A 27,429-nucleotide genomic window follows, 5' to 3' on the forward strand; every position below is an offset into this window, starting at 1 on the left:
GCAGAGGACTAAATAAAGATTGCTCCACATGTGTAATTCTGATCACCAACTGGATGGTTTGGGGTGTTTCTAAAAAGTGAAAAAGGTTAAACAAGAAACTCTGCAGATGCTGGAAATCCAAAGCAGCACACTTAAAATGCTGGAGGAACTCAGCAGGTCAGGCAACATCTATGGAAATGAATAGATAGTCAAGGTTTTGGGCTGAGACCCTGATTCAGGACTGAGAAAGAAAAGGGAAGATGCCAGAATAAAAGGGTTGGGGGGAGGGGAAGGAGACTAGCTGGAAAGTGAAGCCATATGGGCGGGAAAGTCAAGGGTTGGTGAGGAGAGGGGACTGTGAGAGAAAGGGAAGGTGGGGGGGGGGGGGGAGGATCCAGGGGGAAGTAATTGGTAGCTGAGAAGATGTAGAAGGTCAGAGTGGGGACGGGGGGTGGGGGGGGGGAGAATTTGTTTAGCAGAAGGAGAAATCGATATTCATGCCATCAAGTTGGAGGCTTCTGAGATGGAATACAAGGTGTTGCTCCTCCTCCCTGAGGGCATCCTCATCTTGGCACAAGATGAGGCCATTGTCAGTCAGCAGTTGAAAATGGGTTAGGTGTGTAGGCTGAGATGCAGCAAACAGATCCTATTTACTGAGAATTCAGTGTCTATTAAAAACAATAACACTCACAACTATGGCAGCTTCTTCCAACAAACACAAGATAATTCCTCTAAAAAAAGCGTGGTAAGTAAAAGATCTGACTTATATTCAAAAATCAATCTCAGTCGCTTACAATTGTCTTAGCACCAAGCTTGATTGACAGGGCAATTACTCTGCCATCTGGTCTGTATGAACTGAAGAAAAAAAGATGTATTGAAGTTTAATATGTGTTAACATCTAGAAACTAAATCATGTACATGTTGAATCTGTGTCTTTCTATTCTGCCTATTTACCATCTCTGTATTTAACATCTTTGACTTGCTGCCGCACTTGTGAAATGACTGCAGTGACATTGCTTGCGAAATACAATGATGCACGGGTAACCTGAGAGAACGGCTGGCAGGCTTACAGAAAATGGACATCACCTTATATTCCCGTGCATACTTTAAATGAAGACAGGAAGCAGGCATGGCGAAAAGACTGTTAACAATTTAAGAATGGCTCTCAAATAAATAAAGAAACCAGTTTGCTGAATTTCAGTCATGCAATTACTTGCAGTAAAGGCTTGTTCTAACCAAGCAAATCAATAATATTGATAATTAAAACGTCATGAATGCTATATGGCTCTCAAAGAAAGCTGTGTTCATCTTCCTGCTCATTTGCTGGTTCACGTTTCACCAGCCAAAACACATTTACAGTTCTCTGCCCTAAACCATTGGTCAGGAACTAAACTGTACACAGAAGTCTGTGGCTACATAATTGATTTCACCCAATGCTGCTCTCATCTCCAGGCTGGGTCCCGAGTTGGCGGTACAACGGGATAACTGGAAAATCCATGTTTGTGTTTACGATTCACCAATGTGAATTTAGTGATCCCACGAAGCAGGAGGACAGACATATTGAAGGCAGCTTAAATGAAATCAGCATGTGATGGAGCCTCCAGGAATATACTCAACTGGAAACGTCCGCTAGAGAGTGTGCTTACGCCTGCTTCTCTACACAAACAAATTAATATCTGCACAACAACTTATTCTATATGAATTGACATTCTATCCCTTGGAAGGTTGTAGGCTGGAGTTTAGAAACATAGAAAAACCTACAGCACAATATAGGCCCTTTGGCCCACAATGCTGTGCCAAACAAGTACTTCCTTTCGAAATTACCTAAGGTCACCCATAGCCCTCTATTTTTTTAAGCTCCATGTACCTATCCAGGTATCTGGCTCTACCACCGTTTTCGGCAGCCCATTCCAAGCACTCACCACTCTCTGCATAAAATACTTATCCCTGGCATCTCCCCTGTACCTACTTGCAAGCACCTTAAGACTGCGCCCTCTCGTGTTAGCCATTTCAGCCCTGGGAAAAAGCCTCTGACTATCCACACGATCAATGCCCCTCATCATCTTATACACCTCTATCAGGTCACCTCTCATCCTCCGCCGCTCTAAGGAGAAAAGGCCGAGTTCACTCAACCGCTGAATGACAATGTGATATAGATATGGGTCAATTGACCCAACAGAGTTTTTGTATTTGCCACAACATCCTCCCACTGTATTCATCTTCTCCTAAACACTACTGTAGCAACTTCTCCACTCTAAACTTGCTCTGGATAAACCAGTTTTCTCCCAATTTTCCTAAAAGCTCCTGAATGTCCCATAAGGTTAAGTGTTCCTTTGATATCAAGGGAAGGGAGCTCAGCCCTTTGCTTCATGTTGGGTTGCAACTGGAGCTGAGTTATCCTGCGGAAACCCAGACTAAGCACTGGTTACTGCTGAATGGCACCTTCTATCACTGTGGTGATGACTGGGCTTGGACTACAATTGGAATTGGGGTAAGCAGTCAAAAGTTCCTAGATGCCAACATCTCTGACCTATCCTCAGCCCAACATATTGATTCAATTGTGAAGGAGACACGCCAGCAGCTACATTTCACTAGGAGTCTGAGGAGATTTGGTATGTCACCAAAAACTCCAGCACATTTTTTTCTTGCTGATGTACTGTGAAAAGGATTCTAACTGGCCATATCGCCGGCTGGTAACGAGGGGCGACAGCACAGGATCGCAAAAGAGCTGCAGAATAGTGTAAACTCAGCCAGCTCCATTGAGAACACTAGCCACTCCAGCAGCAAAGACAATTTCAAAGTGTGACGCCTCAATAAAGCAACCAGCCATCATTACTACCCTCACTATCTCTTCTCATTACAAGACCCTGAAGACACAAACTTAATGTTTAAGGAACAGCTTCATCCCCTCCACCATCAGTTTACTGAATGGTTCATGAACACTACATCATTATTTTGCTCTCCTTTTGCAATATTTATCTCTTTGTATCTGTTATTTATTTCTCATTGTAATTTAGACTTTATGTACTGCACTACTGCTGACATGAAACAGCAAATTTCACTGCATATATGTCAGTGCTAATAAGCTTAATTCTGATCCTGATCTCAAAGTGATTAGTTGCCTAGGTTGAAGTTGTCCTCCTTTTGGGGGGAGCACCCTGTCTGAGCAATTTTGTACCAGGCACAAAATGGAGGAACTCAGCAAGACAGACGGCATCTATGGAGGGGAATAAATAGCCAGCTGAGACCTTTCAAGACTGGAGGGGCAACACCTCGTACTCTGGGAACCCTCCAACCTGACGACTTAAACATCAATTTCTCTAACTTCCGGTAATTTCTTCTCCCTTTCTCCTTTGCTCTTTTTCAGTTTCCCATTCTGAGTAGCCTCTCACCCTTTCTCTTCTCCTCAGCTTCCCATCACCTCCCTGTGATTCCCCACCTCCTCGCCTTTGTTTTATGGTCCAGTGCTGTAGTCCTTGTGCTGCAACTTCACCAGATTTTTAGATACACCTGACTTCTGGTTGAAACAGATCAGATTGGCAAAAACATCTCCATTTGCATGTTTTCTCTCACACCTTGTGATCAAAAACTGAAGTGATCCATAAAAAAAAAGTCCGTGAAATTGCTTCTTGTGAAAGCTGCCTCACTTCCAGACCCAGTCAGTTTGGATTGACAACAACATCTCCTCCACAACCTCCATCAGCACTGGTGCACCATAAGGCTGTGTGCAAAGACCCCTGGTTTGGTCGCCTTGCACTTACGACTTTGTGGCTAAGCAGAGGTCCAATACCATTTTTAAGTTTGCCAACGACATCACTGTTGTGGGCTGAATCAATTGTGGTGATGAATCAGCATATAGGAGCTGATTACTGACCATAGGAGAAGGAAACCAGAGGACTATGAGCCAGTCCACGTCGGGGGATCAGAGTTGGAGAGGGTCAGCAACTTTACATTCCTCGGTCTTAACATCTCAGAAGATCTGTTCTGGGTCCAGCATGTAAGTGCAATTACGAAGAAAGCATGGCGGTGCCTTTACTTCCTTAGGAGTTTGCGAAGATTCAGCGTGACATCCAAAACTCAAACTTCTATTGATGTGTGAGGGGGCGTATATTTACTGGCTGCATAATACCCTAGAATGGAAAATCCTATAAAATGTAGTGGAAACGGCCCAGTCCATCACGAGCACATCTACATGAAGTATTGTCACAGGAAAGCAGCATCCATCATCAGGGACCCCCACCACTCAGGTCATGCTCTCCTCTCGTTGCTGCCATGAAGAAGAAGGTACAAGAGTCTCAGGTCCCACACCACCAGGTAAAGGAATAGTTATTACCCCTCAATCATCAGGTTCTTGAACAGAGGGGATATCTTCACTTGCCTATCACTGAACTGTTCCCACAACCTATGGACTCACTTTCAAGGAGTCTTCATCTCATGTTTTCAATATTTATTGCTTGTTTATTTGATTTTTAAAAAATTTTTGTGCTTGCACAGTTTGTTGTCTTTTGCACACTGGCTGTCCACCCTATTTCGCAGTCTTACATTGATTCTACTATGGTTATTGGATTTCTCAAGTATGCCCGTAAGCAAATGAATCTCAGGGTTGTACATGGCGACATATGAGTAATTTGATAATAAGTTTGCTTCGAACTTTGGTTCCCTGGCTTCAGTCGCCAGCATGGTAGTCTAGCGTTTGTGTAATCACTTTTCAGTGACAGTGATCACCGATCAGAGTTCAATTCCTGCTACTGTCTGTAAGGAGTTTGTACGTTCACCCTGTGACTGTCTGGGGTTCCTTCCACCTTCCTAAGACATACGGTTAGGGTTAGTAAGTCGTGGACATGTTACATTTGTGTCAGAAACATGGTGACACGTGTGGGCTGCTCCCAGCACAATCCTTGGACTGTGTTAGTCGCTGACACAGAGAACGGTGCATTTTACTGTATGTTTCAATGCACACAGGACAAATAAAGCCAACGCTAAACTTTAGGTAGTGGTATGATTACAGGTGGTGGCATATAATTCTGCTACTTCTAATAGAATGGCGGCTTAAAGCTACTCAGTTGTTTACTGCTGGATTTGTGCCATTCAGTTTGATGTTAGTGCTGTTTAAAGCAGAGAAGGGGGAGGGTCTTCACATCCACAGTAACTATGCAGTGGCCATTCCTATGGCAATGTTATAGGAGATGCATCCACGGTAAGCAGGTAGAAGGTGAGGTAAGGCTGTTACTCTGCACTCTCACCACTTGCTGTACACTCGTGTGGCCACTTTCTTCTTCAGTTCTTGGACAGTTTTGTGAACACTTCAGCTCCCAAGCTTTTTTTTCATGTCGGCTGCTGAAGTCCACGTCGTCCCTTCCCCACTCCCAACTGTGCTTTTTCCAAATGGTTTCAACATGCAAACTACCTCCCCTTCCCTTCCATGGCCACTACCTAGAGAAAGCAGACAACATAACATCTTCTCCCACCCCAGATACTCTCTGTATCCCACCCCCCCCAACACTCCATTCAGCAGAAGATACAAAACCTTGAGAAGAAGCACCACCAGGCTCAAGGACAGCTTCTATCACCCTATTGTAAGGCTCTTGAATGAACCTCTTGTATGATAAAGATGAATTTGTGACCTCATAATCTACCCTGCCCTGGTTTGTCTGCCTGCTCTGCACTTTGTCTGTATCACGAGATGCTGCACTCTGTTAACGTTTTTCTCTTTGTACTACCTGGATGTACTTATGTTTTGGAATGATCTGTATGGATGGCAAATGGGAAAAAACTCATCAATTTATCTCGATACATGTTACAGTCATAAACCAATTACTATTGACTGTGAGAGCTATAATCAGCTTCGATCAGGCCCGAGATGTTGACTGTTTATTTCTACAGGATCTGCCTGACCTGCTGGGTTTTGTCTGTTTATACTTTAGCTTTACAGTACCTTTAGCTTTTTTATTTGCATCCTTTCCCACGTTTGATCTGATCCCTTGGGCAGTCAATATTGAGAACTTCCAGCTTTCTCCTTCCTGACAATATACCCAAAGCTGCTTTCCTTGATAAACCTCTTCCCTTCTACCAGCGGAAGAGCATGAAGGATTTGGGGAAATTGGCTGAAAGTGCAATATTTGACTTTGACTAAATCCGCAGTTGGCTGACTTTTGCAAGATACAGTTTTGGTATGTCCCAGATATATCTGAGGAAGTCTTCCTGTCAAGATGGCCCGAGCTGCAGCCTACATTTTGGTTATTTTTTTTAGGGTTGTAGGATTGGTTTTAGAGACAGAGAACATAGTTAGGGTTTAAGGGCAGAGACGCTGAGATAGGGTTCCCCTTGTCCTCACCTACCACCCCACCAGCCTCCGGGTCCAACGTATAATTCTCCGTAACTTCTACCACCTCCAACGGGATCCCACTACCAAGCACATCTTTCCCTCGACCCCCTTTCTGCTTTCTGCAGGGATTGCTCCCTACGCGACTCCCCTGTCCATTCTTCCCCCCCATCCTTTCCCACTGATCTCCCTCCTGGCACTTAACCTTGCAAGCAGAACAAGTGCTACACCTGCCATTACACTTCCTCCCTCACCACCATTCAGGGCCCCAGACAGTCCTTCCAGGTGAGGTGACACTTCACCTGTGAGTCAGCTAGTGTGGTATACTGTGTCCGGTGCTCCCGGTGTGGCCTTTTATATATTGGTGAGACCTGACGCAGACTGGGAGACCGTTTCGCTGAACACCTATGCTCGGTCCGCCAGAGAAAGCAGGATCTCCCAATGGCCACACATTTTAATTCCAAGTTCCATTCCCATTCTGATATGTCTATCCATGGCCTCCTCTACTATCAAGATGAAGCCACACTCAGGTTGGAGGAACACAACTTATATACCGGCTGGGTAGCCTCCAACCTGATGGCATGAACATTGACTTCTCTAACCGTTAATGCCCCACCTCCCCTTCTTACCCCATCCCTGACATATTTAGTTGTTTGCCTGTTCTCCATCTCCCTCTGGTGCTCCCCCTTCTCCCCCCCCACTTTCTCCTGAGGCCTCCTGTCCCATGATCCTTTCCCTTCTCCAGCTCTGTGTCACTTTCACCAATCACCTTTCCAGCTCTCAGCTTCACCCCACCCCCTCCAGTCTTCTCCTATCATTTCGCATTTCCCCCTCTCCCTTCTACTTTCAAATCTCTTACCTTCTTTCCTTTCAGATAGTCCTGACGAAGGGTCTCGGCCCAAAACGTCAATAGTGCTTCTCCTTTTAGATGCTGCCTGGCCTGCTGTGTTCCACCAACATTTTGTGTGTGTTGCTTGAATTTCCAGCATCTGCAGATTTCCTCGTGTTTGGGGAGTTAGAGGATGGTTTTGGAGACAGAGAAGGGAGTTAGGGGCACTCTTAAGGACAGAGATGTTGGGGAGTTAGACGTTACCAGAGTCGAGGTCCCCTCTCTCTACTTGAACGGCTACAACATGGACATGGGATGAAAAATCCCACGGACAGAGCAGGGGCCAGCGACTTTTGTGGACAAAGACCAGCGAGGACGAGGGGTGATGTCCCCCTGGTCAGCAAGTCCTCCCAGTTTGGTGGGTCCCGGGATTTGGAGATTGGAGGCACAAGGGCTGGTGACCCCATAGGTAGAGTTCTAGGGCTGATACTGAAGATCAAAGCCCGAAGGTTGATCACAAGTTTGGAAGTCGAGGCCCAATGGTTGAAGTCCTAGGACTTGCGAGTCCACCCAGGAAGCTGGAAGCTTAATATCTGCGAGTCCTTGCTTTGTTGCTGCCATTCTGTTGTTGCTCCTTGTATGGTTCTGCTGAACATTTTGGGCACATTATGTTGGCACAGGAATGTGTGGCAGCACCCACTGGCAGTCCTCAGCACATCCTGAGATTGTGATAGTTGTTCACACAGATGACGCATTTCACCGCATGTCAAGATTCAAGATTGTTTAATGTCATTTCTACTACACAAGTGTAAAGAATGAAATAATTGTTACTCCAGCGCAGCACAGAAAAAAACAGCATGAAGAGCACAATAATAAAAAGATCTCAATAAACATCAACACTCCCTCTCCATGCATCTGATGAACCAAAGGAAAGGCGGAAACCACACAGTTCGGTAGCAGCAGGGACTCGGGAGTTGCCAGACACCACTGAACTCAATGTAGGGATTCCAGCTCCAGATATTTCCCTCGGGATTTCCTCCCGAAGCCTTCCCCGTGACTGGATATAGCCGCAATGCACCAGAGGTTTGAGATCAGAGTTTTCCTTCTCCTAGATGAGCTGACGACCGTGGCTGACGAGCCCCATCAGACTGAAACAACTGGTTTTAAGGTGCCAATAACCCACCTTTGCCCTTTCTCCAGTCAGTAGAACCAGGGACTAGCAGCTAAGCTACATGTGAAGGACAGGAGCTGGACTTGGTTGTCACAGGCTATCTGACTCACCCATAAAAATGGTATATTGAGCATACATGCAAGGCACAGAAGGCTATGTACAAGAAGCTAGTAAATTGAATTAGATTAGATTTACTAATATTAATGACAATTAATATTAACTACAAATGCTGGAGATCAGAAACAAAAACAAAAATGCTGGGAAAGTCAAGCTGTATCGGTGAAAAGAAAACCAATGAACACTATGAGCGTGTGCTCATTATAGAAAGGACTTGTTAGTCAGCATGGACACGGTAAAGGCCTTGTTTCTGTTCATTATGACTACGGCTCTGTAAGAATGTATACTTCTATATATTTAATTGAATATAAACTTTGTATTCGATTAGCAAGGGAACAGGGAGACTTAAGGGATCATTTGACAGGAAGGTTTAAAATTATTAGCAGATTTTAAAGAGAAAATTGCAATGATGCGTATCAAAAATCTTGATGGGAAATAAGTAGCAACTCATACAAAATGCTGGAGGAATCCGGCAGGTCAGGCAGTATCTTTGGAGTGAAACAAACAGTCAACATTTTGGGCTGAGACACTTTATCATGTGTTTTTATACAGTGGGTTATGATGATCTCGGAGTCACACCTGAAAGAGTGGTGGAAGCTTATTTCACAGCAGCTTTCTGAAAGAAAAATATTGCAAGAATACCAGAGGGAAAATAAAGGTAGGTTTTGAGGGAGTAATCAGTCAGATCTGTCAAAGTTAGAAAATCCACGAGGGGAAAACAGCACCTTCTATTTCTATCATAAAATTCAATTTCACCTTGAAGATACACACTATCGATGATGTAGTTTTGTATCCATCGCTTTAGATGGTAACATCATCAAATTTCAGGGCTGTAAGGCTCCAGTTGTTTATATTCCTGCTTTTTTTCCTGTAACTTGCCATCTTCAAGTTAGTATTCTTCACCAATTCTTTGTGATATGCTCTACCAATCTTCCTGAGACTACTGGCACTATTGGTAATCCACTCAGTACTCAAATGCTACATTAAACTATGGTGCTCTGGTCTCCATCACACTCATTCTCCCATTATCATTTCCTTATTGTCTGTGCTGATTTCTTCAGAAGTCCATTTGACTGTGGAGGGTATGGACCTGAAGTTGAGCAAAATGAAATCCCATTCTTTGGCAGAGTGCCTGAGATAACCTTCTACAAACAGTAGCCCATTAGGTGTTTCTTTTTCCCCGTCTGGAGAAAACTGGTTTCATGTAATTAATCACAATTCAGCAAATGGCGTTACGCAGTTGGCTCACCTTTGAGTAAATTGAATAGTAATTACTCAAAAGTGAACAGTCCTCCCCTGCCAAGTAAACAAAATGGTGTTGAGACATTCATACAGCTGAATTGAGCTTTAATGATTTAGTGTACATTTTCCACAAAGATCGACTGAGTGACTTGTTCTGCATGAAGAAAGAACCTCCTAAATCCTTTCCTATCATTTCTTGGCCACATGAATATTTTATAGCACTTCTTTGTAATAATTCTTCATGCTGTTCCAATTTTCCTATCATTCCCCAGTATTCCATCCATACAATTATGTTCTGCATTTTTAGTGCTTATTTGGCTTACAGTCATCCAACTTGTGATTTATGTTGCTCTGTGCTTATTTCAGAATCAGAATCAGGTTTAATATCACTGGCACATAATGTAAAATCTGCTGTTTTTGCACACATAATAACTATAAATTACAGTAAGTATATACAGTATAAAAAGTAAGAAGATTAAATTAAAGAATAGCACAAAGAGAGAGGAAAAAATACCACAGAGGTGTTCACGGATTCCTTGTCCATTCAGAAATCTGATGGCAGAGAGGAAGAAGCTGTTCCTGAAATGTTGAGTGTATACCTTCAGGCTCCTATACCTGAAGACGCAAGACATAGGAGGAGAACTAGGCTATTTAGCCCATCGAGGCTGTTCCACCATTCCATCATGGCGGATTTATTATCTCTCCAGACCCCATTCTTGTGCCTTCTCCCTGAAACCTTCGACACTGATTAATAATGAATCTATCAACTTCCACTTTAAATGTACTCAATGACTTGGCCTGCATGGCCATCTGTGGCAATGAATTCCACAGATTCACCACCCTCTAGCTGAAGAAATTTTTCCTCATCTCTGTTTTAAGTGGATGTACTCTGGTCCAAAACTCCCCTACTATAGGAAACATCCTCTCCACATCCACTCTACCTAAGCCTTTCAATATTCGATAGTTTTTAATGAGATCCCCCCCCCCTCATTCTTCTAAACTCCAATAAGTACAGACTGAGCTCCATCAAATGCTCCTCATATGTTAACCCGTTCATTCCTGGGATCAATTTCTTGAACCATTGTCAATGCTAGCACATACTTTCTTAGCCAAGCGGCCCAAAACTGCTCACAATACTCCAAGTGCTGTCTGCTCGATGCCTTAAGAATCCTCAGCATTACATGCTTAATTCTGTATTCCACCCCTTCCTAAATGAATGCTCACTCTGTATTTGCCTTCCTTAACACTGACACAATCTGCCAGATAACCTTTAGGGAATCTTGCACAGAACACGAAGACTCCCAAGTCCCTTTGCATCTTTGATTTTTGAATTTTCTCCTCTTTTAGAAAATAGTCCACACCTTTATTCCTTCTACCAAGTTGTATGAACATGTACACCCCTATACTAGGAGGAGATGTTATTTTCAATCCACACAGACTGTGGTTCCCTGGTGGAAAAAGTCAAAGATCTAGACACAGAGGCCCAGGCTTTGGAGCTTGTTGATTAGAACTGACCATATAGTTGAGTTGAACGCTGAGCTGTAGTCAATAAACAGCAGCCAGAGATACTGTAGGTATGGTTATTATAAGACCATAAAACATAGGTGCAAAATTAGGCCATTTGGCCCATTGAGTCTGCTCTGCCATGCAATCATGGCTGACGCTTTGCTCCCCTCCTCAGCCCCTTCTCCCTGTAACCTCTGATGCCATGTCCAATCAAGAACCTATTAATCACTGCCTTAAATACATCCAACCAGGTGATCCAAGGCTGAGTGGAGAACCAATGAGATTGCATCCCCATCCACATAGACCTATTGTGAAAATAGGTAAATTGCGGTTGGTCCAAGAAAGGAGTTGATTCTAACCATGAACAACCTCTTAAAGCACTTCATCACAGTTCATCTGAGTGGAACTGGGGGATAGCATGAGGCTCTCACCCGACTCTTCTTGGGCACTGGTACGATTGTCATCCTTTTGAAGCAGATGGGAACCTCCAACTGCAGTAACCAGAGATTGAAGATGTCCTTGAATACTCCTGCCAGTTGGTTGACATTCATTTTCAGAGCCCTACCAGGAACACCATCGGGGCCTGACACCTTATGTGGGTTCACCCTCTTGAATGATGTTCTGACATCAGATTCAGTTTATTGTCATTTAGAAACCACAAATGCAATGTAGTTAAAAAACGAGACAACGTTCCTCTGAAATGATATCACAAAAAAGTACATGACAAAACAGACCACACAAGAAAATCCACATAACGTTTGGTAATCCCCAATCCAGAGTCCAGAGAGGCTGCTGTGTATCAATATCGCTCTACCGACTTAGCACGTTCCCCGGAAAGGAACCAGGACTGAGATCACAGGGGTTGAGCTCATTTGTGAGTGACGCATCATAGCAATTCATGATTTTTTTTTCGCTTTGTAGAAAGTAATGGCCTGCAAACTCTACCACAGCCCTCTCTAATCTCAATTGGAATAGTTTTTTTGCCCTTAAAATAGCCTTCCTTATGTCATACCTGGATTCTTGAATAGTTCTAGATCACTGGTCTTGAATGTCACAGATCTAGCCCTCAGCAGACAACAGATTTTCTGGTTCATGCAAGGCTTTTGGTGTGGGTATGCCTGTATGTTCTTGAAGGCAGGTACTCTTCCAAACAGGCCTTGATGAAGTTGGTGACAACTGTAGCATATTCTGTCAGACTCGAAGATGTCTGAATACTGTCCATTCTACTGACTCACAGCAGTCCTGTACACACTCTCCCTTTGACCACACCTTCTTGGCCCTCACCACTGATGTCGCAGGTTTTAGTCTCTGCCTAAACGCTGGGAGCTGAAGTAGAGCCAGGCAATCGGACTTTCTGAAGCGTGGGCATCGGAAGGGACCATAAGCGTTCTTGATGGAGGTAAAACAGTGGTCAAGTATGTTGGCTCTTCTGGTTCAGCAGATGATACGTTGGTGGTATGTGGCCAAGTGTTGGTTCCCTCTGCATTCTCAATAAATCCATATTTCTGAGGGTCAGTAGCATACTGAAAATCACCAAATGAGGTAACAAAAAATGCTCTTTGCTGTTTTTGTTTGCATAGTGTGCTACCATTTGGAGCTGAGTCTGTGCAGCACATACAATTTCTGTCACATTTATATAAACTCTGAATTTTAGTATCAGATTTACTACCACTGACATGCTGTGTGTTGAGAAATTTGTTGTTTTACAGCAGCAGTACATAAAGTATACTATAAACTACAATTAAAAACGTGTAAATTAAATAAGTAGCATAAAAAGAGAAAAATGTTGAGGTAGTGTTCATGGGTTCACTGGCTGTTCAGAAATCTGCTGGCAGAGGGGAAGAGGCTGTTTCTAAAATGTTGAGTGTGTGTCTTTGGACCTATACTAATTCCATATCAAACAGGACTTTCTCTTATCGTGGACTTGGTGGGTTTTAAGCATTTATGGTTATATAATTTGTTGTATGATAGCAATAAGAAGAGGGCATGTCCTGGGTACTGGGGCTTCCTTAATGTTGGACGCTGCCTTTTTGCAGAATCATCTTTTGAAGATATCCTCGATGTTGGGAAGGCCAGCCCCCACAAGGGAGCTGGCAGAACTTACAACACTGCAGATTTTTACAAATCACGTGCAGAAGTTTACACTTCTTCAGCTACATAATCTTTTCAAATGTCTATTCCATATGTTGAAGCCACTACAGAATACATTAGTTTTTACCAGATAATGTAAAGCTTCACATCTTATGAATCCTTAGATTTCTACAGAGTGAGGCATGTCCTATATCTCATGTTTGCTGTCTTTATTTCAATACTGGTGTATCAGTTGGTATTGTTATTGGCTTTCAGATTGGCAAAACTAGACCATGTTGCTCATAAATTAGGGACATTTAAGAATCTCACATGGGTGATAGAAAAATAGAGGGCTAAGTAGGAGGGAAGGGCTAGGTTGGTCTTAGAAACATAGAAAACCTACAGCACAATGCAGGCACTTCAGCCCACAAGGTTGTGCCGAACACGTCCCTACCCAAGAAATTACTCTATTTTTCTAAGCTCCATGTACCTATCCAAAAGTCTCTTAAAAGACCCTATCATATCTGCCTCCACCACCGTTGTCAGCAGCTTATTCCATGCACTCACCACTCTCCGAGTAAAAAAAACTTACCCCTGACATCTCCTCTGTACCTACTCCCCCAGCACCTTAAACCTGTGTCCTCTTATGGCAACCACTCCAGCCCTGGGAAAAAGCCTCTGACTATCCACACGATCAACGCCTCTCAGCATCTTATACACACGCCTCTCAACATCTTATACATGTCTTAGAGTAGGTTAAAGGGTCAGCACAACATAGTGGACCAAAGGGCGTGTACTGTGCTGCTGTGTGCCCTGCAGGACTCTGCGGCTTGCCATCTAAAGCTGATCTTCTATTTTTTTCCCCCGAGCACCTGTGTTTGCTGTTGGTTTAACTAGAGCTGTTAAGCCCCTGTGCACTCGCTTTAATCTTGTCAAGTAAATTGTGACTGGCACATGTCTCCCACATGTTATGTTTATTTAAAGAGGACCTTCGTCTAGTGCCTGAGCGGAGTCATTGCGCTGACGTGAATGTTTTGTCTCACGGTGACGCTCAGTCATTCCTCCAAGGATTTGTTAGTCTATCCTCTTGCTTCCACCTCTTTGTGGGGATTCTGCCGTTCCTCCACTCCTGCGTCGAGTTGTCCGCCACTCCTGGATTGAGTTGGGGGCAGCGACCCCCACAGCAGTGAAAGCCTGCCCTTCATTCACCATCCTGCGAGTGCACACCGTGACATGCGCTGTAATGTTCTATGTTATACTCCAATCCAATCAAATATTCTGTGACCTACGCTGACCCTAGATGCTCAAGTATTTTTAGAAAGATCAAGACAGCAAAGCTCCACACCAGTTGAGTTTCCATTATGCACCGTCACTGATAGACACGCAGCCTTGAGCCATTGGTAAATTCCAGTTCAGACAGACTCAGTTGATGTCTCACTGTGTCTGCCTTGTCAAACAGATATAACCAGTTAATTGTTATTTTTGTAGTTTTTCAACTAACAAATCAAAACTCATGTTCTACCAACCTTTGGACTAATAGTAGTAGTATGTAGCCACCGATCCCAGGGGATCATGGTGGGCTGTGTCCTCTCCAGGGTGCAAGCCTGGGCGGGAAGGTTTGAAGAACTGGCTGTTGCCCATGCAGCGGGCTCCCCCTCTCCACGTCACTGATGTAGTTCAAGGGAAGGGCAAGCGCTGATACAGCTTGGTACCAATGTCGTCACAGAGGTTGCCAGAGTGAGGCTGGACTAATACTGTACTCCATATCAACCACAAGATTTTTTTTCTTATTATACACTTTTTTTTGGGTTTTAGGAAGCATAGTTTGTTGTTGTTAGATCAGTTACTACTGCTACTGCACACTCTGGCTACCTGGGTCAACCACGGCCTTGGATATCGACTGTGTAAAGTTTTCATGTTCTACCTGTGATCATGTGGGTTTCCGTCTGCATGCTCTGATTTCCTCCCACATCGGAAAGACGTGCTGATTTGTAGGTTAATTGCCCGCTCTAAACTGCCCCTAGGTAGGCGGGTAAGATGTTGAGTTGATGGACATGTAAGAGAGGTAACTGGGAAACAGGACTGATGGGAAAGTGCCGAGGGCTGCCATTTACTCAATGGGCTGAATGTCCTCCTCCTACATACTAAGGAACTAAGAGGAATGTATGACGGTTCATTCTCAGCTTACAGCCTGCTGAGTACTGACCTTAATTATCTGGAACTCCACACACTGGGCTTCCTTGAGTTCCCAAGTTTGTTGGTAAATCGGAGAGATACCAGTCCAGAAACTGCTTCACACGTTAAGAGAAGGGAACTCTGCTTCCACTTAATATATCACTTACAACTGAATCACTGCACCGTGGCAACCAATGTCGCTGCTCTAAATTGAAACTGCCAGTGTTAGTGAGTTGGTTTTGTTCAGCAATACAGCACAGTAAAAAGCCCTTCCGGTTCCATGTGACCAACCAAGCTATTTTCCCCACAGGTTCTGGACTGTGGGAAGAAAGAGGAACACCCAGAGGAAACCCACATGGTCACAGGGTGAACCTACTAACTGCAGAGGAAATGAACCCTGGTCGCTGTGCAGCACAGTAACAGGCCATCCTGGCTGAATGAGCCCACACCACCCAATTGCCCCTCGTGACTGACAAACCTGCGAATCTGTACATGTTCTTTTGCGGCTGCTCACACTTCCACACGACGTCTACTCCTCTCTCCGCGGCACCGAGGACTCCATTTCATTCTGAATGCATTTGCTTGCTTCTATCGTTTGCATGATTTTGCACTCTCTGTCTCTATACCCGGCCTGTCTTTGAATTGGGTTCTTCTGGGTTCCTTGCTTTGCGGCAGACAGATCTATAGATAACGTTGATAGCAAATGTACTTTGAACTATTTGCTGCTTGTGAGATACATTTTGATGTCTGCCCTGCAGTTTTATAGACACTTGGTTGTCACAAAGCTATTCAATCTAACGCACTTTTGCCCCTGCGTGTGGCTCCCTTGCTTTATTTACACTGCCGTGATTCTTCATTCTGATCTCCCTTACATTCTGCCCCACTGCCTCCTGCACAGGTTTGATAGGATCCTCAGGAACCCAGCGCTGAATGATGAGTGAAGATCTTCCTGGTGAAAATGGATGTTACATCCAACATGGCGGCACCCCTTTACACCTTACTCCTTGCACTGGGTCCCAACCTGTCCCTGGAGTGTCTGGAAAAATGCCACTGGAACACATGTGCCATAAAGTTTCCACAATTCATATTGGTCATTGATTGCTTTAAAGTTTCTTCAACAAGGCATAGAGTCAAATAAAAGTACAGCACAGTAACATATACTTTGGCCCATCCAGTGCATGCCATACCATTTAAACTGTCTACTGCCTGTGATGTTTTTTGAGAGAGATCTTAATCTCCAGTCTAAAGTATTTCCTTAAACTCTACCACAAAAGTCCATCTACTTATCAGGCTGATTGGGGGAGGGGGAGGTTAAACATGAGTAATTACCTCTCCAACCACTTAATTACAGACGGTCCATTCTCCGCTCTACAGATCTTCATATAGGAAACTTACATCGTATTTCTTTACACCACGCACATAAATCCAACGAGCTAGGGTCAATTGTTGACCTGTTAGTTATGACGCTTCATTTGCAAGCCCCTTGCCCCCCTTACCGACAGCGGCAGCCCGAAGTTGCTTCATGTGCTCCTGGATGATGTGGGGGTCTCTGGAGCTGTAAGGTCCCAACTCGGGGTAGAAGCTGGAGCCGATATCCTCGGGCGGGCTGTGTCTGCCCTTCGGGTACCCCGCGGCCACTTTCGGGTCCCAGTGGGGCACCAGCGCGTGGTCCCAGTGCACGAACCTGCTGTCGAACTGCGGATTGCCGTACCAGCCGTAGTAAAATATGTGGAGGTCGCGGTTGGCGGCGGGGTAGGTCTCCAGGTGGGTATTGCTCGCTTTGGTGACAGTGGGAGGCAGCATCAGGATGGCTTTGACAGGGGTGGGCCGCCTGGTGTCCAGCGTCTCCGCCAAGGGGAGCAAGTGGAGCCTGGGGCCGGGGTCTCCGTCCCTGTCGCTCGGTTTCAGAGTCTTCAAGCCCACCAGAGTGCCGAAAATGAAGAGCGTGAAGAGCGACAGGGCGATGCAGGTCTTCCTACGGAACCTCCCCATGCCAGCCTCCTTTGTCTTGCGGCGTGCTGCTTCTCCCTGGGCACGGCCAGAAGCTCAAAGCGAGCCCCTCTCTATGTCACCCAGGCTAAGCCGCAGAGACGGCATCCAGTCACCAAATCGGGTCAATATCCCCGGGCCACTGGCAGCCACAACATTCCCGCAGTCCCATCTGCCGCCGCCGCCGCCGCCGCCTTCCCGCACGGATGATCTCCTCGGTGCCAGACTTCACCTTCCCACGGAGGCCGCCGATCTCATCCAATCTGCGGGAGGAGCGTCCATCACACACGATGCATCCCCCCCCCCCGCCCGCAGTTTGCTACACAGTGCAACCCATTTGCAGAAGCGCCACCACCCCCTCCCGCGCCGGGCTCCGAGCGGCTGCTTGTCGGATAGACTGGGAGGGGAGCCTGGCCCTCGGCGACCCCCCGCTTCAAAAAGCAGACGGCGCCCTCGAGGAAGTGGGTTGTATCCCCCGTTCACCACATCCTGTGAATCCCCATGAAGACGATTTAAAACAAATCTCTCATCCTTTAAAATGAAACCGCGAAGCTTTAAAGTAGGACAGTGAGATTTTCTTTTCTTTTACTGTGACGTTTAAACAATTGATTTAACTAATAATTGAACTTCAATAAATGGTTAAATTTGATTAAAAGGATCGACTTGCGCTCTTTGAAACATGCAGGTGTCCGACACAGAATTTTATTAGAGAGTGCTGCCAATTTGATTGTTTCCACTGAAAACAAAATAAGAGAAAATGCTGGACAAATACTGTTCAGTTCAGGAGGCGATGTGGGAAGTGAAAATAGTTAAAAGGACACTTGCCCTTTCTTTTACACAGGTTTTTGTGCACAGAGTGGTGAGTGTTGAAATGCGTTGCCCGGGGTGCTGGTATAGACGGACACATTTGGGACATTTAAGAGACCCGTGGTTGAAAGAAAAATGGAGGCCTATGGGGCTTGAAGGGTTAGATTGATCTTTGAGTAGGTTAGAAGGTCCGCACAATATCGAGGGCTAAAGGGCGTGTACTGTATTTTAATGTTTTATGTTCTTTATTCTCTGCTGGGGTTGGTCATGGAGAAGGTGGCAGACTGGGGCGGTTGATGGAACTAAGGGAATATTTCTCATAGGGTGAGACTGGATGTCCTATTTGGCTATTGAAGGGCCAGTTAAATCATATTAAACCCTCCAACTCATCCTTAACTGTTACATTGGGGGCAGAGTCTCACCCTATCAGGGCAATTTGTTCCATTCACTGGCCTACGTAGCACAAGTTGTTTCTCTTGGACACACGAGAGATTCTGCAGATGCCAGAAATCTTGAGGAGCCCACACAGAGTGCTGGAGGAACTGAGCAAGAGACAATAGAGGGGGATAAACTGTTGACATTTTGGACTGTAGTTCTGATGAAGGATCTTGGACCAAAACATTGACTATTGTTCCCCTTCTAATGCCTGACCTGCTGAATTCCTCCAGCATTTTGTGTGCGTTGTTTGTCTCTACTATTCTGAAGAAGAGACCTGGTCCTGAATCATGAGGTGTTTCTGTGTCCGTGGATGCTGCCTGACCTGATGAGTGTTTCCAGAATCTTCTGACTATTTCCATTCTCACCTTTCACCAGAGGCATCGAGTCTCGCTCTGCATGTACTTCCGTAGCCTCTCCACTATCCTCTGAGAGACCAAGTTCTAATGCTCCCTTCTTTGGTTTGGTATTGCTTGTTTTTATTTGACTGCTTGCTGTGAAGTATCGCGCTGAAGGCAAGTGTGGCCCTGGATGAAGCTTGGAATTTCCTGAGTGTGTTGATGAGCATATCCCCTGCACTCTATTCCCTGACCTATTGTCCCATTGATTGGAATAGAAAGATAAAATTGGAAAAGGTTGTGCAGGATCTGCCGATTCTTTGTTTCTGTTTACCCCCCACATTTCACTATACTGATCCCAAGTGATGAAGAAATTCTGATTTCTATTTTGTGTGCTTTTCAATAACTTGTCTTTATGTGCACTGGTCATAGTAGCCCAATGCTACTTATTTTAAGTTAGCCCCCAATTTACCCTAGTTTGATATTTTGTACATTTGGTGGGTATTCTTTAAGTTTTTAAAAAATATATTTAGAATATAGAGCACAAACATTACAGCACAGTACACCCTGATGTTGTGCCTACACTTTTAACCTAGACTAAGATCAATCTAACCCTTCCCTTCTACATAGCCCTCCATTTTTCTATCATCCACCGGCTTCTTTAATGCCCCTAATGTATCTGCCCCTAAGAACATCCGTGGCAGGTGTTCCAGGCACCCACCACTCTCTGTGTAACAAAACTGACCTCTGACATCCACCCATACCTTATAACTATGCCCCTCATAGTAGCTATTTCCACTCTGGGGAAAAAGTCTCTGGCCTTCCACTCGATCTATGCCTCCCTTATTCTCTTATATAAATCAAGTCATCTCCCATCCTCCTTTACTCCCTAGCTCACTCAGCCTTTCTTCATCCGACGTGCTGTCTTATCCAGGCAGCATTCTGGTAAATCCAAAGATGTACAGGTTGTAAGTAGTGAACTTGCTATGTTGGCACCAGAAGTTGGTAGAACTTACCTCCAGCATATCCTTGCACTGTGTTGTTTGCTGATGCAAAGAGCACATCTCACTGCATGTTTCAATGTACATGTGACAAATAAAACTAACCTTCATCATCATGCTTTGCGGAAAAGAGTTTCCAAAGGTTCAAAACTTCTGACAGGAAAAGAATTGTCTTATCGTTAGATAAATGTATGATCATTAATTGTTAAATAATGACCTTTTCTCTGCATCCCCATCCAAGACGAAATATCCACTCATGTTCAACCTATCAAGACTCTGACACACTTCAATCAAGTTGTCTCTCACTCTTATAAATTCTGTCACAGCTGTACTCTACAAGGAACCCTCAGAAGAATAATTTATTATAATTGTTTAATCTTCTGAATGACCCAAGTGAGATTTGTTGATTGTGCAGAAACACATTTTTGATGATAATAATGCAGCACAGTGTAACTCAGGAATTTCATTAAATAGATTTTAAGAATGCTTTACTGTTCTCAGGAGGCAAAGGTTTTCAAAGAAGGTTTTAGTGTGATAATGTTTGGGCTATTCCCATAAAGCATTATGCTTTCAATTCTGGAAATTTTACATTGTAGTAAAAGTTATTAATCTTGCATGTCTGTTTTTGTAGCGTGGGGAGGACCCGATGGGCCTGGAAATTCTTGGGCAAATTTGCTTTGGGTATGGGCCAATCTCAGCAGAGTCTGGCAGTGGATGATGTCCCTTGTGAAAGCCCTTCACATATTTTACTTCAATTTGGGTGCCATTGTGTGGAGGAGTGTGAAGGAAAGCTTCAGGCTGGACCAGGATTGGGGGCTGTGGGAGAGACAGGGAGGGATAGTTAAAGTCAGGGCACAGACCATGGTTGGGGAGGTAAGGCTAAGGATTCAGATTTGATGGAGAGCTGATTAGAGACTTGAACAGGGGTGTGATTGGGAGGCGAAATAGTTGTATGTATGGGCACGTGATAGGGGTTCTGATGAGTGAAGGGAGTCACGAGGTGAAGGAGAATCAAAAGGAGAGGTGGCAAGTAAGGAGATTTATTTGTGGAATCCTTAGCCCCAGTTAGGATCAGCTGGGAGCAGCAGCAATAGGCCATTGCAACTCTGCGAACTGCATAAGTCAATGCGAATCAATGCGACTTTAAATTACGTTGTCAGCACAACCGTGACCTCATTTGATTGAAGTTCCTGATTCATTCTGGAATGGGTTGTAATTGCATTTCACTTTGGGAGTAATCAATTTTCATTTGTATCTGTGTAAGATTTCTGGAGCATGTTTCTAATTCCAGAAACAAGAGTCCAATTTATTATCATGACATATGATGTGAAATTAGTAGTTTTGTTCAGCAGTGCGATGCAGAGACATAAAGATTTATACATTACAAAGATAAATAAATAATGCAATAAATAGAATAATGAAGTGGTATTCATGGGTTCATGGAGTATTCAGAAAATCTGATGGTGGATTTTCAGACTCCTGTACCTTCTGCTTGATTTCAATAATGAGAAGAGAGCAGGTCCTGGATGGGAGGGTCCTTAATGATGGATGTTGCTTTCATGAAGCATCACATTCCTTGTGTATAACTCTCACAAAATGGAATGTCTTTCTCAGTCTGCTTTTATAGTCTGCTTTTTCTTATTTTATAGTTTATTCAGGATGGAATAATCCAGCTCAGTGCTAAACTTTTTATGAGGCCACTGTATTTACTGAGAGATAAACCTCCTTAGTTGAAGCAAATTGGCTTTGATGTATTATTAGTTATTAATAGTAGTCCTTTGGCTTCCTGTTGATCTCACCAGAAGTGTTTATTTTTAATAGCTTGCTTTTCCTCTGCCGTGGCCAACTGAGGCAAGTGGGGCTTCCATTAAGCTGACAAATGGATGTTTCTACCAGCTATAATTTGGATTCTGCTGACAACTCTTAGGCCCTATGACTAATGAAACTTTCACTGCCTTTAATTCTTCATACCGAATAGCTTTATTTGATTTTGAAAGAAAGGTATCTCATTTGCTTTGCCTATTTTTAAAGCAAAGTTCTGAAAAAAATATCTTGGTACCCCCCCACCACCCCGACCCTTTGGCAATTCTTCAGATGTAATGAGGAAGGTAGGAAGGATTCGGAGCATGGCGGATCAGTCAAAACTGGATATTTTAAATTTATTTTTGTTTAGCAATATAACACAGAATAGGCCCTTTCAGACATTTGAGCTACACTGCCCAGAAACCTCTGACAACCTGATTTAACCCTAACCTAGTCAAGGGGCAATTTGCAATGACCAGTTAATCTATCTGTTATGTCTTTGGACATAACCAGAGGATCCAAAGAAAAAACCCATGCATTCCACAGAGAGGATGTACAGACTCCTTATAGATAATGCTGGGATTGAACTCCAAACTCCGATGCCTCGAGCTGTAACAGCATCGCACTAACCACTACACGACCATGGCACCCTTTTTAAGATTTATATAAAGCTGTCAGTTGGTTGGATAGGATAACTGGTAACTGTGGGGAGCACTTTACCATTTAAAGCAAAGAGGTAAAATGTAAATAGATATGAATATATTTCTTTGTAGTTATATTATGAATCTCATCTTCAAAGGTGACACAAGCTGGATTCTGGGGCAACAAAGAATCTACTGGTGAACATAGAGAGTGAAGAGTTACACACACACACACACACACACACACACACACACACACACACACACACACACACACACACACACACACACACACACACAAAGTGTTGGAAGAACTCAGTAGGTCTGGCAGCATCTATGCAGGGGAATAAACAGTCGACATTTCGGTTCAAGACCCTTTATTGGGACATGCTCAGAGACTCAAGCGGCTTTTGTGGGGAGAAAGGATCAGGTGCAGGGTTTCGACTCCAGGTGTTGAAAATTAATTTCCCCTCACAGCTACAGCTGGACCTTGTGGCTTCTCCCAGAAGATTGTTTGTTGTTTCAAATCAAAGGGGTTTGTCATGGGATTTTAAATGCCTTCAGAGAAATCTCATGAGAAATGGAGGGAAAAGGAAGAAGAAAGATATTGTGAGGGGAGAGGAATAAGACCACAAGACTATAAGATATAGAAGCAAAATCAGCCCATTCTGTCCATTGAATAAGTTCTGCCATTCTATCGTGGCTGGTTTATTTTCCATTTCCACCTCAATTCTCCTGCAGTCTCCCTGTAACGTTTGATGCCCTTACTAATCAAGAACCTATCAACCTCCGTTTTAAAGATACTCAATGACCTGGCCTCCATAGCCATCTGTGGCAATGAAGAAGAATTGACTGAAACACCAATACACTGGCCTAAGTAATCTAATTTTATAATGCATATATGTACGGTGGCTTGCTTTCATGCTAAAGCTTCCATGCAGTTCTATAAAATTGATTTAACAAAAGCTGCTATGTTACCACTGATTGAGTTGTGTAAGCATCATATACTTGCTATTTTCACTTCAGGGTGTGGATAATGTTTTCAGTGCTGATGTAAACACCTTTATTGTTCTTGGCCTTCACTTGCTACCACAGCAATACTTAGCTACCATTTTATTGGATCGAGGGCTGGTTTCTGACTACCTCAAAGGTTAAGTTGAGCTGCAGCCTCCAGTGTCCCTGGTACATATAAGGTACAGACATTTGCAGTGAACGAAGACTCTCTCCCTCAGGAACACTATTTGATGGTGTCCATTGAGAGATATTTTCGTAAAACTAAACAATGTAGCAGGCTGTTTTTGTTTGTGCAGTTAGTATGCAAATTCATGCTAATTTATGTAAAGCTTATGTAGCAGAACTAATTTTCAGTGTGTATTTGTTCTTCATTATTTCTTATAGTAGTTTCTCAGTAGAATCCCTTGCAAGAACAGCATGACCATAAAGGTCAGTCCAGCATTCCTAGGTTAAATCGCACATAATTGGGTGTCGGCCAACATTTAGATAGATTCGCATGGAAAAGAGACAGTCTGCATTTTTTCAGTTTACTCAAGTTTGTGCTGCACAATTCAGCTATCAATTGTCCATTCCCCATTAAGGGATTAGCAGCTTTTCTGACTGTAAAATAATATTTTTGCAGTTTGTGAACAGATAATCTATGATATACACAAGAGATTCTGCAGGCACAGAAATCCTGAGAAACACACAAAATGTTGGAGGAACTCAAGGTCAAGCATCATCGATGGAGAGGAGATTTTTGGGCCTTTTGCAGGGCCTTGGTCCAAAAGGTCTCCTCTCCATAGATGCCAGTTGACCTGCTGAGTTTCTCCAGCATTTAGTAAGTGTTAGTCATTAATCATTTAGTAAGTGTTAATCATTCACACCGTCATAGCCGGACTACAAACCCAGCACCCGAGTCCCCTCATTACCATCTCGGCTGACTTCAACCATGTTACCATGGCTAGAACACTGCCCAACTTCACGCAGTCTGTGAACTGTACAACCAGAGGGGAGAGGACCCTGGACTTGATGTATGCTAACGTTAAGGATGCATACAGCTCCTCTCCCCTCCCCCCACTGGGAAGGTCAGGTCACAACCTGCTACGTGCCTCTGGTGAAGAGTAAACCTGCAACCTCGAGGTTAGTGAGGAAATGGTTGGGGGAGGCTTATGAGGCACTCCAGGATTGTTTTGAGGTGACAGACTGGCAAGCCCTCTGTGAGCCACATGGAGAGGACATTGATGGGCTCACAGAGTGATTCACTGGTTTCATCAACTTCTGTGTGGACTGTAATGTTCCGGCAAGAACTGTCCTTTGTTATTCAAATAACAAGCCATGGGTAACAAAGGACATTAAGGACATCCTGAATGCTAAAAAGAGGGCATTTAGAGATGGAAATAGGGAGGAGCTGAGGACAATACAGGGGGACATGAAAGCCAAGATCAGGGAGGCTAAAGATAGGTATAGGAGGAAGCTTGAGTGGAAACTCCAGCAGAACAACATGAGAGAGGTCTGGAGTGGGATGAGGACCATCACTGGGTTCCGGCAAACTAGCAACAGAGGAGCTGAAGACAGTGTGGACAGGACCAACAAACTTAACCTGTTCTTCAACAGATTTGACACTGTGGCCCCTGCCCATCCCCCACATGATTCATCTGTTGTCGGCTCCCAACCAACACATACTCCACTCTCCCCTCCTACCTCTCCTCACAGCACCCCCCCCCCCCTCGCTCTCATGACTACACCCCTCCCCCACCTGAAACCACCACGGTGGGCTTCACAGCTGAACAGGTGAGAAGGAAGCTGAAACATCTCCACCCAAACAAGGCTGCAGGCCCGGATGGTGTCAGTCCCAGGGTGCTCAAAGCCTGTGCCCCCCCACCCCCCAGCTATGTGGAGTACTTCACCATGTCTTCAACCTGAGCCTGAGTCTCCAGAGGGTTCCTGTGCTGTGGAAGACATCCTGCATCATTCCTGTATCAAAGACGCCGTGCCCCAGTGGCTCCAATGACTACAGACCGGTGGCATTGACCTCCCACATCATGTAGACCCTGGATAGACTTGCTCTAGAGCAGCTCCACCCTATGGTTAGGCCACACTTAGACCCCCTCCAGTTCACCTACCAGCCCCAACTAGGAGTTGAGGATGCCATCGTTTACCTGCTGAACCATGTCTACGCCCACCTGGACAAGCCAGCGAGCACTGTGAGGGTCATGTTTTTTGACTTCTCCAGTGCATTCAACACCATCCGCCCTGCTCTGCTGGGTGAGAAGCTGACAGTGATGCAGGTGGATGCTTCCCTGGTGTCATGGATTATTGATTACCTGACTGGCAGACCACAGTACATGTGCTTGCAACACTGTGTGTCAGACAGAGGGGTCAGCAGCACTGGGGCTCCACAGGGGACTGTCCTGTCTCCCTTTCTCTTCACCATCTACACCTCGGACTTCAACTACTGCACAGAGTCTTGCCATCTTCAGAAGTTTTCTGATGACTCTGCCATAGTTGGATGCATCAGCAAGGGAGATGAGGCTGAGTACAGGGCTACGATGGGAAACTTTGTCAAGTGGTGTGAGCAGAATCATCTGCAGCTTAATGTGAAAAAGACTAAGGAGCTGGTGGTGGACCTGAGGAGGGCTAAGGCACCGGTGACCCCTGTTTCCATCCAAGGGGTCAGTGTGGACATGGTGGAGGATTACAAATACCTGGGGATATGAATTGACAATAAACTGGACTGGTCAAAGAACACTGAGGCTGTCTTCAAGAAGGGTCACAGCCGTCTCTACTTCCTGAGGAGACTGAGGTCCTTTAACATCTGCCGGATGATGCTGAGGATGTTCTATGAGCCTGTGGTGGCCAGTGCTATCATGTTTGCTGGTGTGTGCTGGGGCAGCAGGCTGAGGGTAGCAGACACCAACAGAATTAACAAACTCATTCGTAAGGCCAGTGATGTTGTGTTCCACCAAGATGTAACACTGAGCATCATAGGAAGTCATTCCTGCCCTTGGCCATCAAACTTTACAACTCCTCCCTCGGAGTGTCAGACTCCCTGAGCCAATAGGCTGGTCCCGGACTTATTTCCATTTGGAATAATTTACCTATTTAATTACTTATGGTTTTATATTACTATATTTCTACACTATTCTTGGTGTGACTGTAAGAAAACCCAATTTCCCTCGGGATCAATAAAGTATGTCTGTCTGTCTATGTTTGGCAGTTCAAACAATGGGAGGCATTTGAAGCACTGGATTCACTGTGACTTTGCACAATTTACTGCAGGAATTCTGAACCAGGGGTCCACAGACCCCTCAGTTGATGGTAAGACTCTGTGGCATAAAAAAGGTTGGGAACCCCAGATCTACAGTGTAATTGATGGCTGGTCACTGATTTGAAGACAAGCGTTGAAAGACAGCAACAACCAAGTCACATTATGAATCTTGTTTCTTCTCCCCATGATAGGGTCATCTCACGCTTAGGGGGGTTGCAGTAAGATAGTAGTTCGATGCAGAAGGATGAGTTCAGATCCCACCATGGCAGCTAGGAACAGGGGAGTGTATGCTGAGGAACCAACTGAAGCCCAGTGCTGCCTTTGCAAAAGTTCTGTCAGGAAGGACAAGAGAACATAAAACAGAGAAATCGACAGCATATTACAGGCCCACAATGTTGTGCTGACCACGTAACCTACTCCAGAAACTGCCTGGAATTTCCCTAGTGGATAGCCCTCTACTTTTCTAAGCTTCATATACCTGTCTAAGAGGCTCTTAAAAGACCCTATTGTATCTGATTCCACCACCGTCGACGGCAGTGCATTCCACGCACCCACCACACTCTCTGTGGAAGACGTACCCCTGATGTCCCTTGTTTCCAAGCACCTTAAAACTAGGCCCCCTTGTGCTAGCCATCTCAGCCCTGGGGAAAAAGCCCCTGGCTATCCACATGATCAATGCCCCTCATCATCTTATACACCTCAATCAGGTCACATATCATCCTCCGTCGCTCCAAGGAGAA

The 27,429-nt window shown here is 44.6% G+C and overlaps 1 protein-coding gene across 1 annotated transcript in view; it reads right to left on the bottom strand.

Annotated features, from left to right (window-relative positions):
• LOC132383414 (glycoprotein endo-alpha-1,2-mannosidase-like protein) overlaps window positions 1–17,726 on the bottom strand; it is a 66,188-nt gene extending 48,462 nt beyond the window's left edge. Inside the window, exon 1 of the mRNA XM_059954338.1 lies at window positions 16,908–17,726. Within this exon, the coding sequence (XP_059810321.1) occupies window positions 16,908–17,403 (496 nt within the window). The 5' untranslated portion in view covers window positions 17,404–17,726. The remainder of the gene's footprint in view (window positions 1–16,907) is intronic.
• Window positions 17,727–27,429: the final 9,703 nt, after the last annotated feature.

The sequence above is a fragment of the Hypanus sabinus genome, chromosome 30 (assembly GCF_030144855.1).
Source record: "Hypanus sabinus isolate sHypSab1 chromosome 30, sHypSab1.hap1, whole genome shotgun sequence".
Classification (NCBI taxonomy): Eukaryota; Metazoa; Chordata; class Chondrichthyes; order Myliobatiformes; family Dasyatidae; genus Hypanus; species Hypanus sabinus.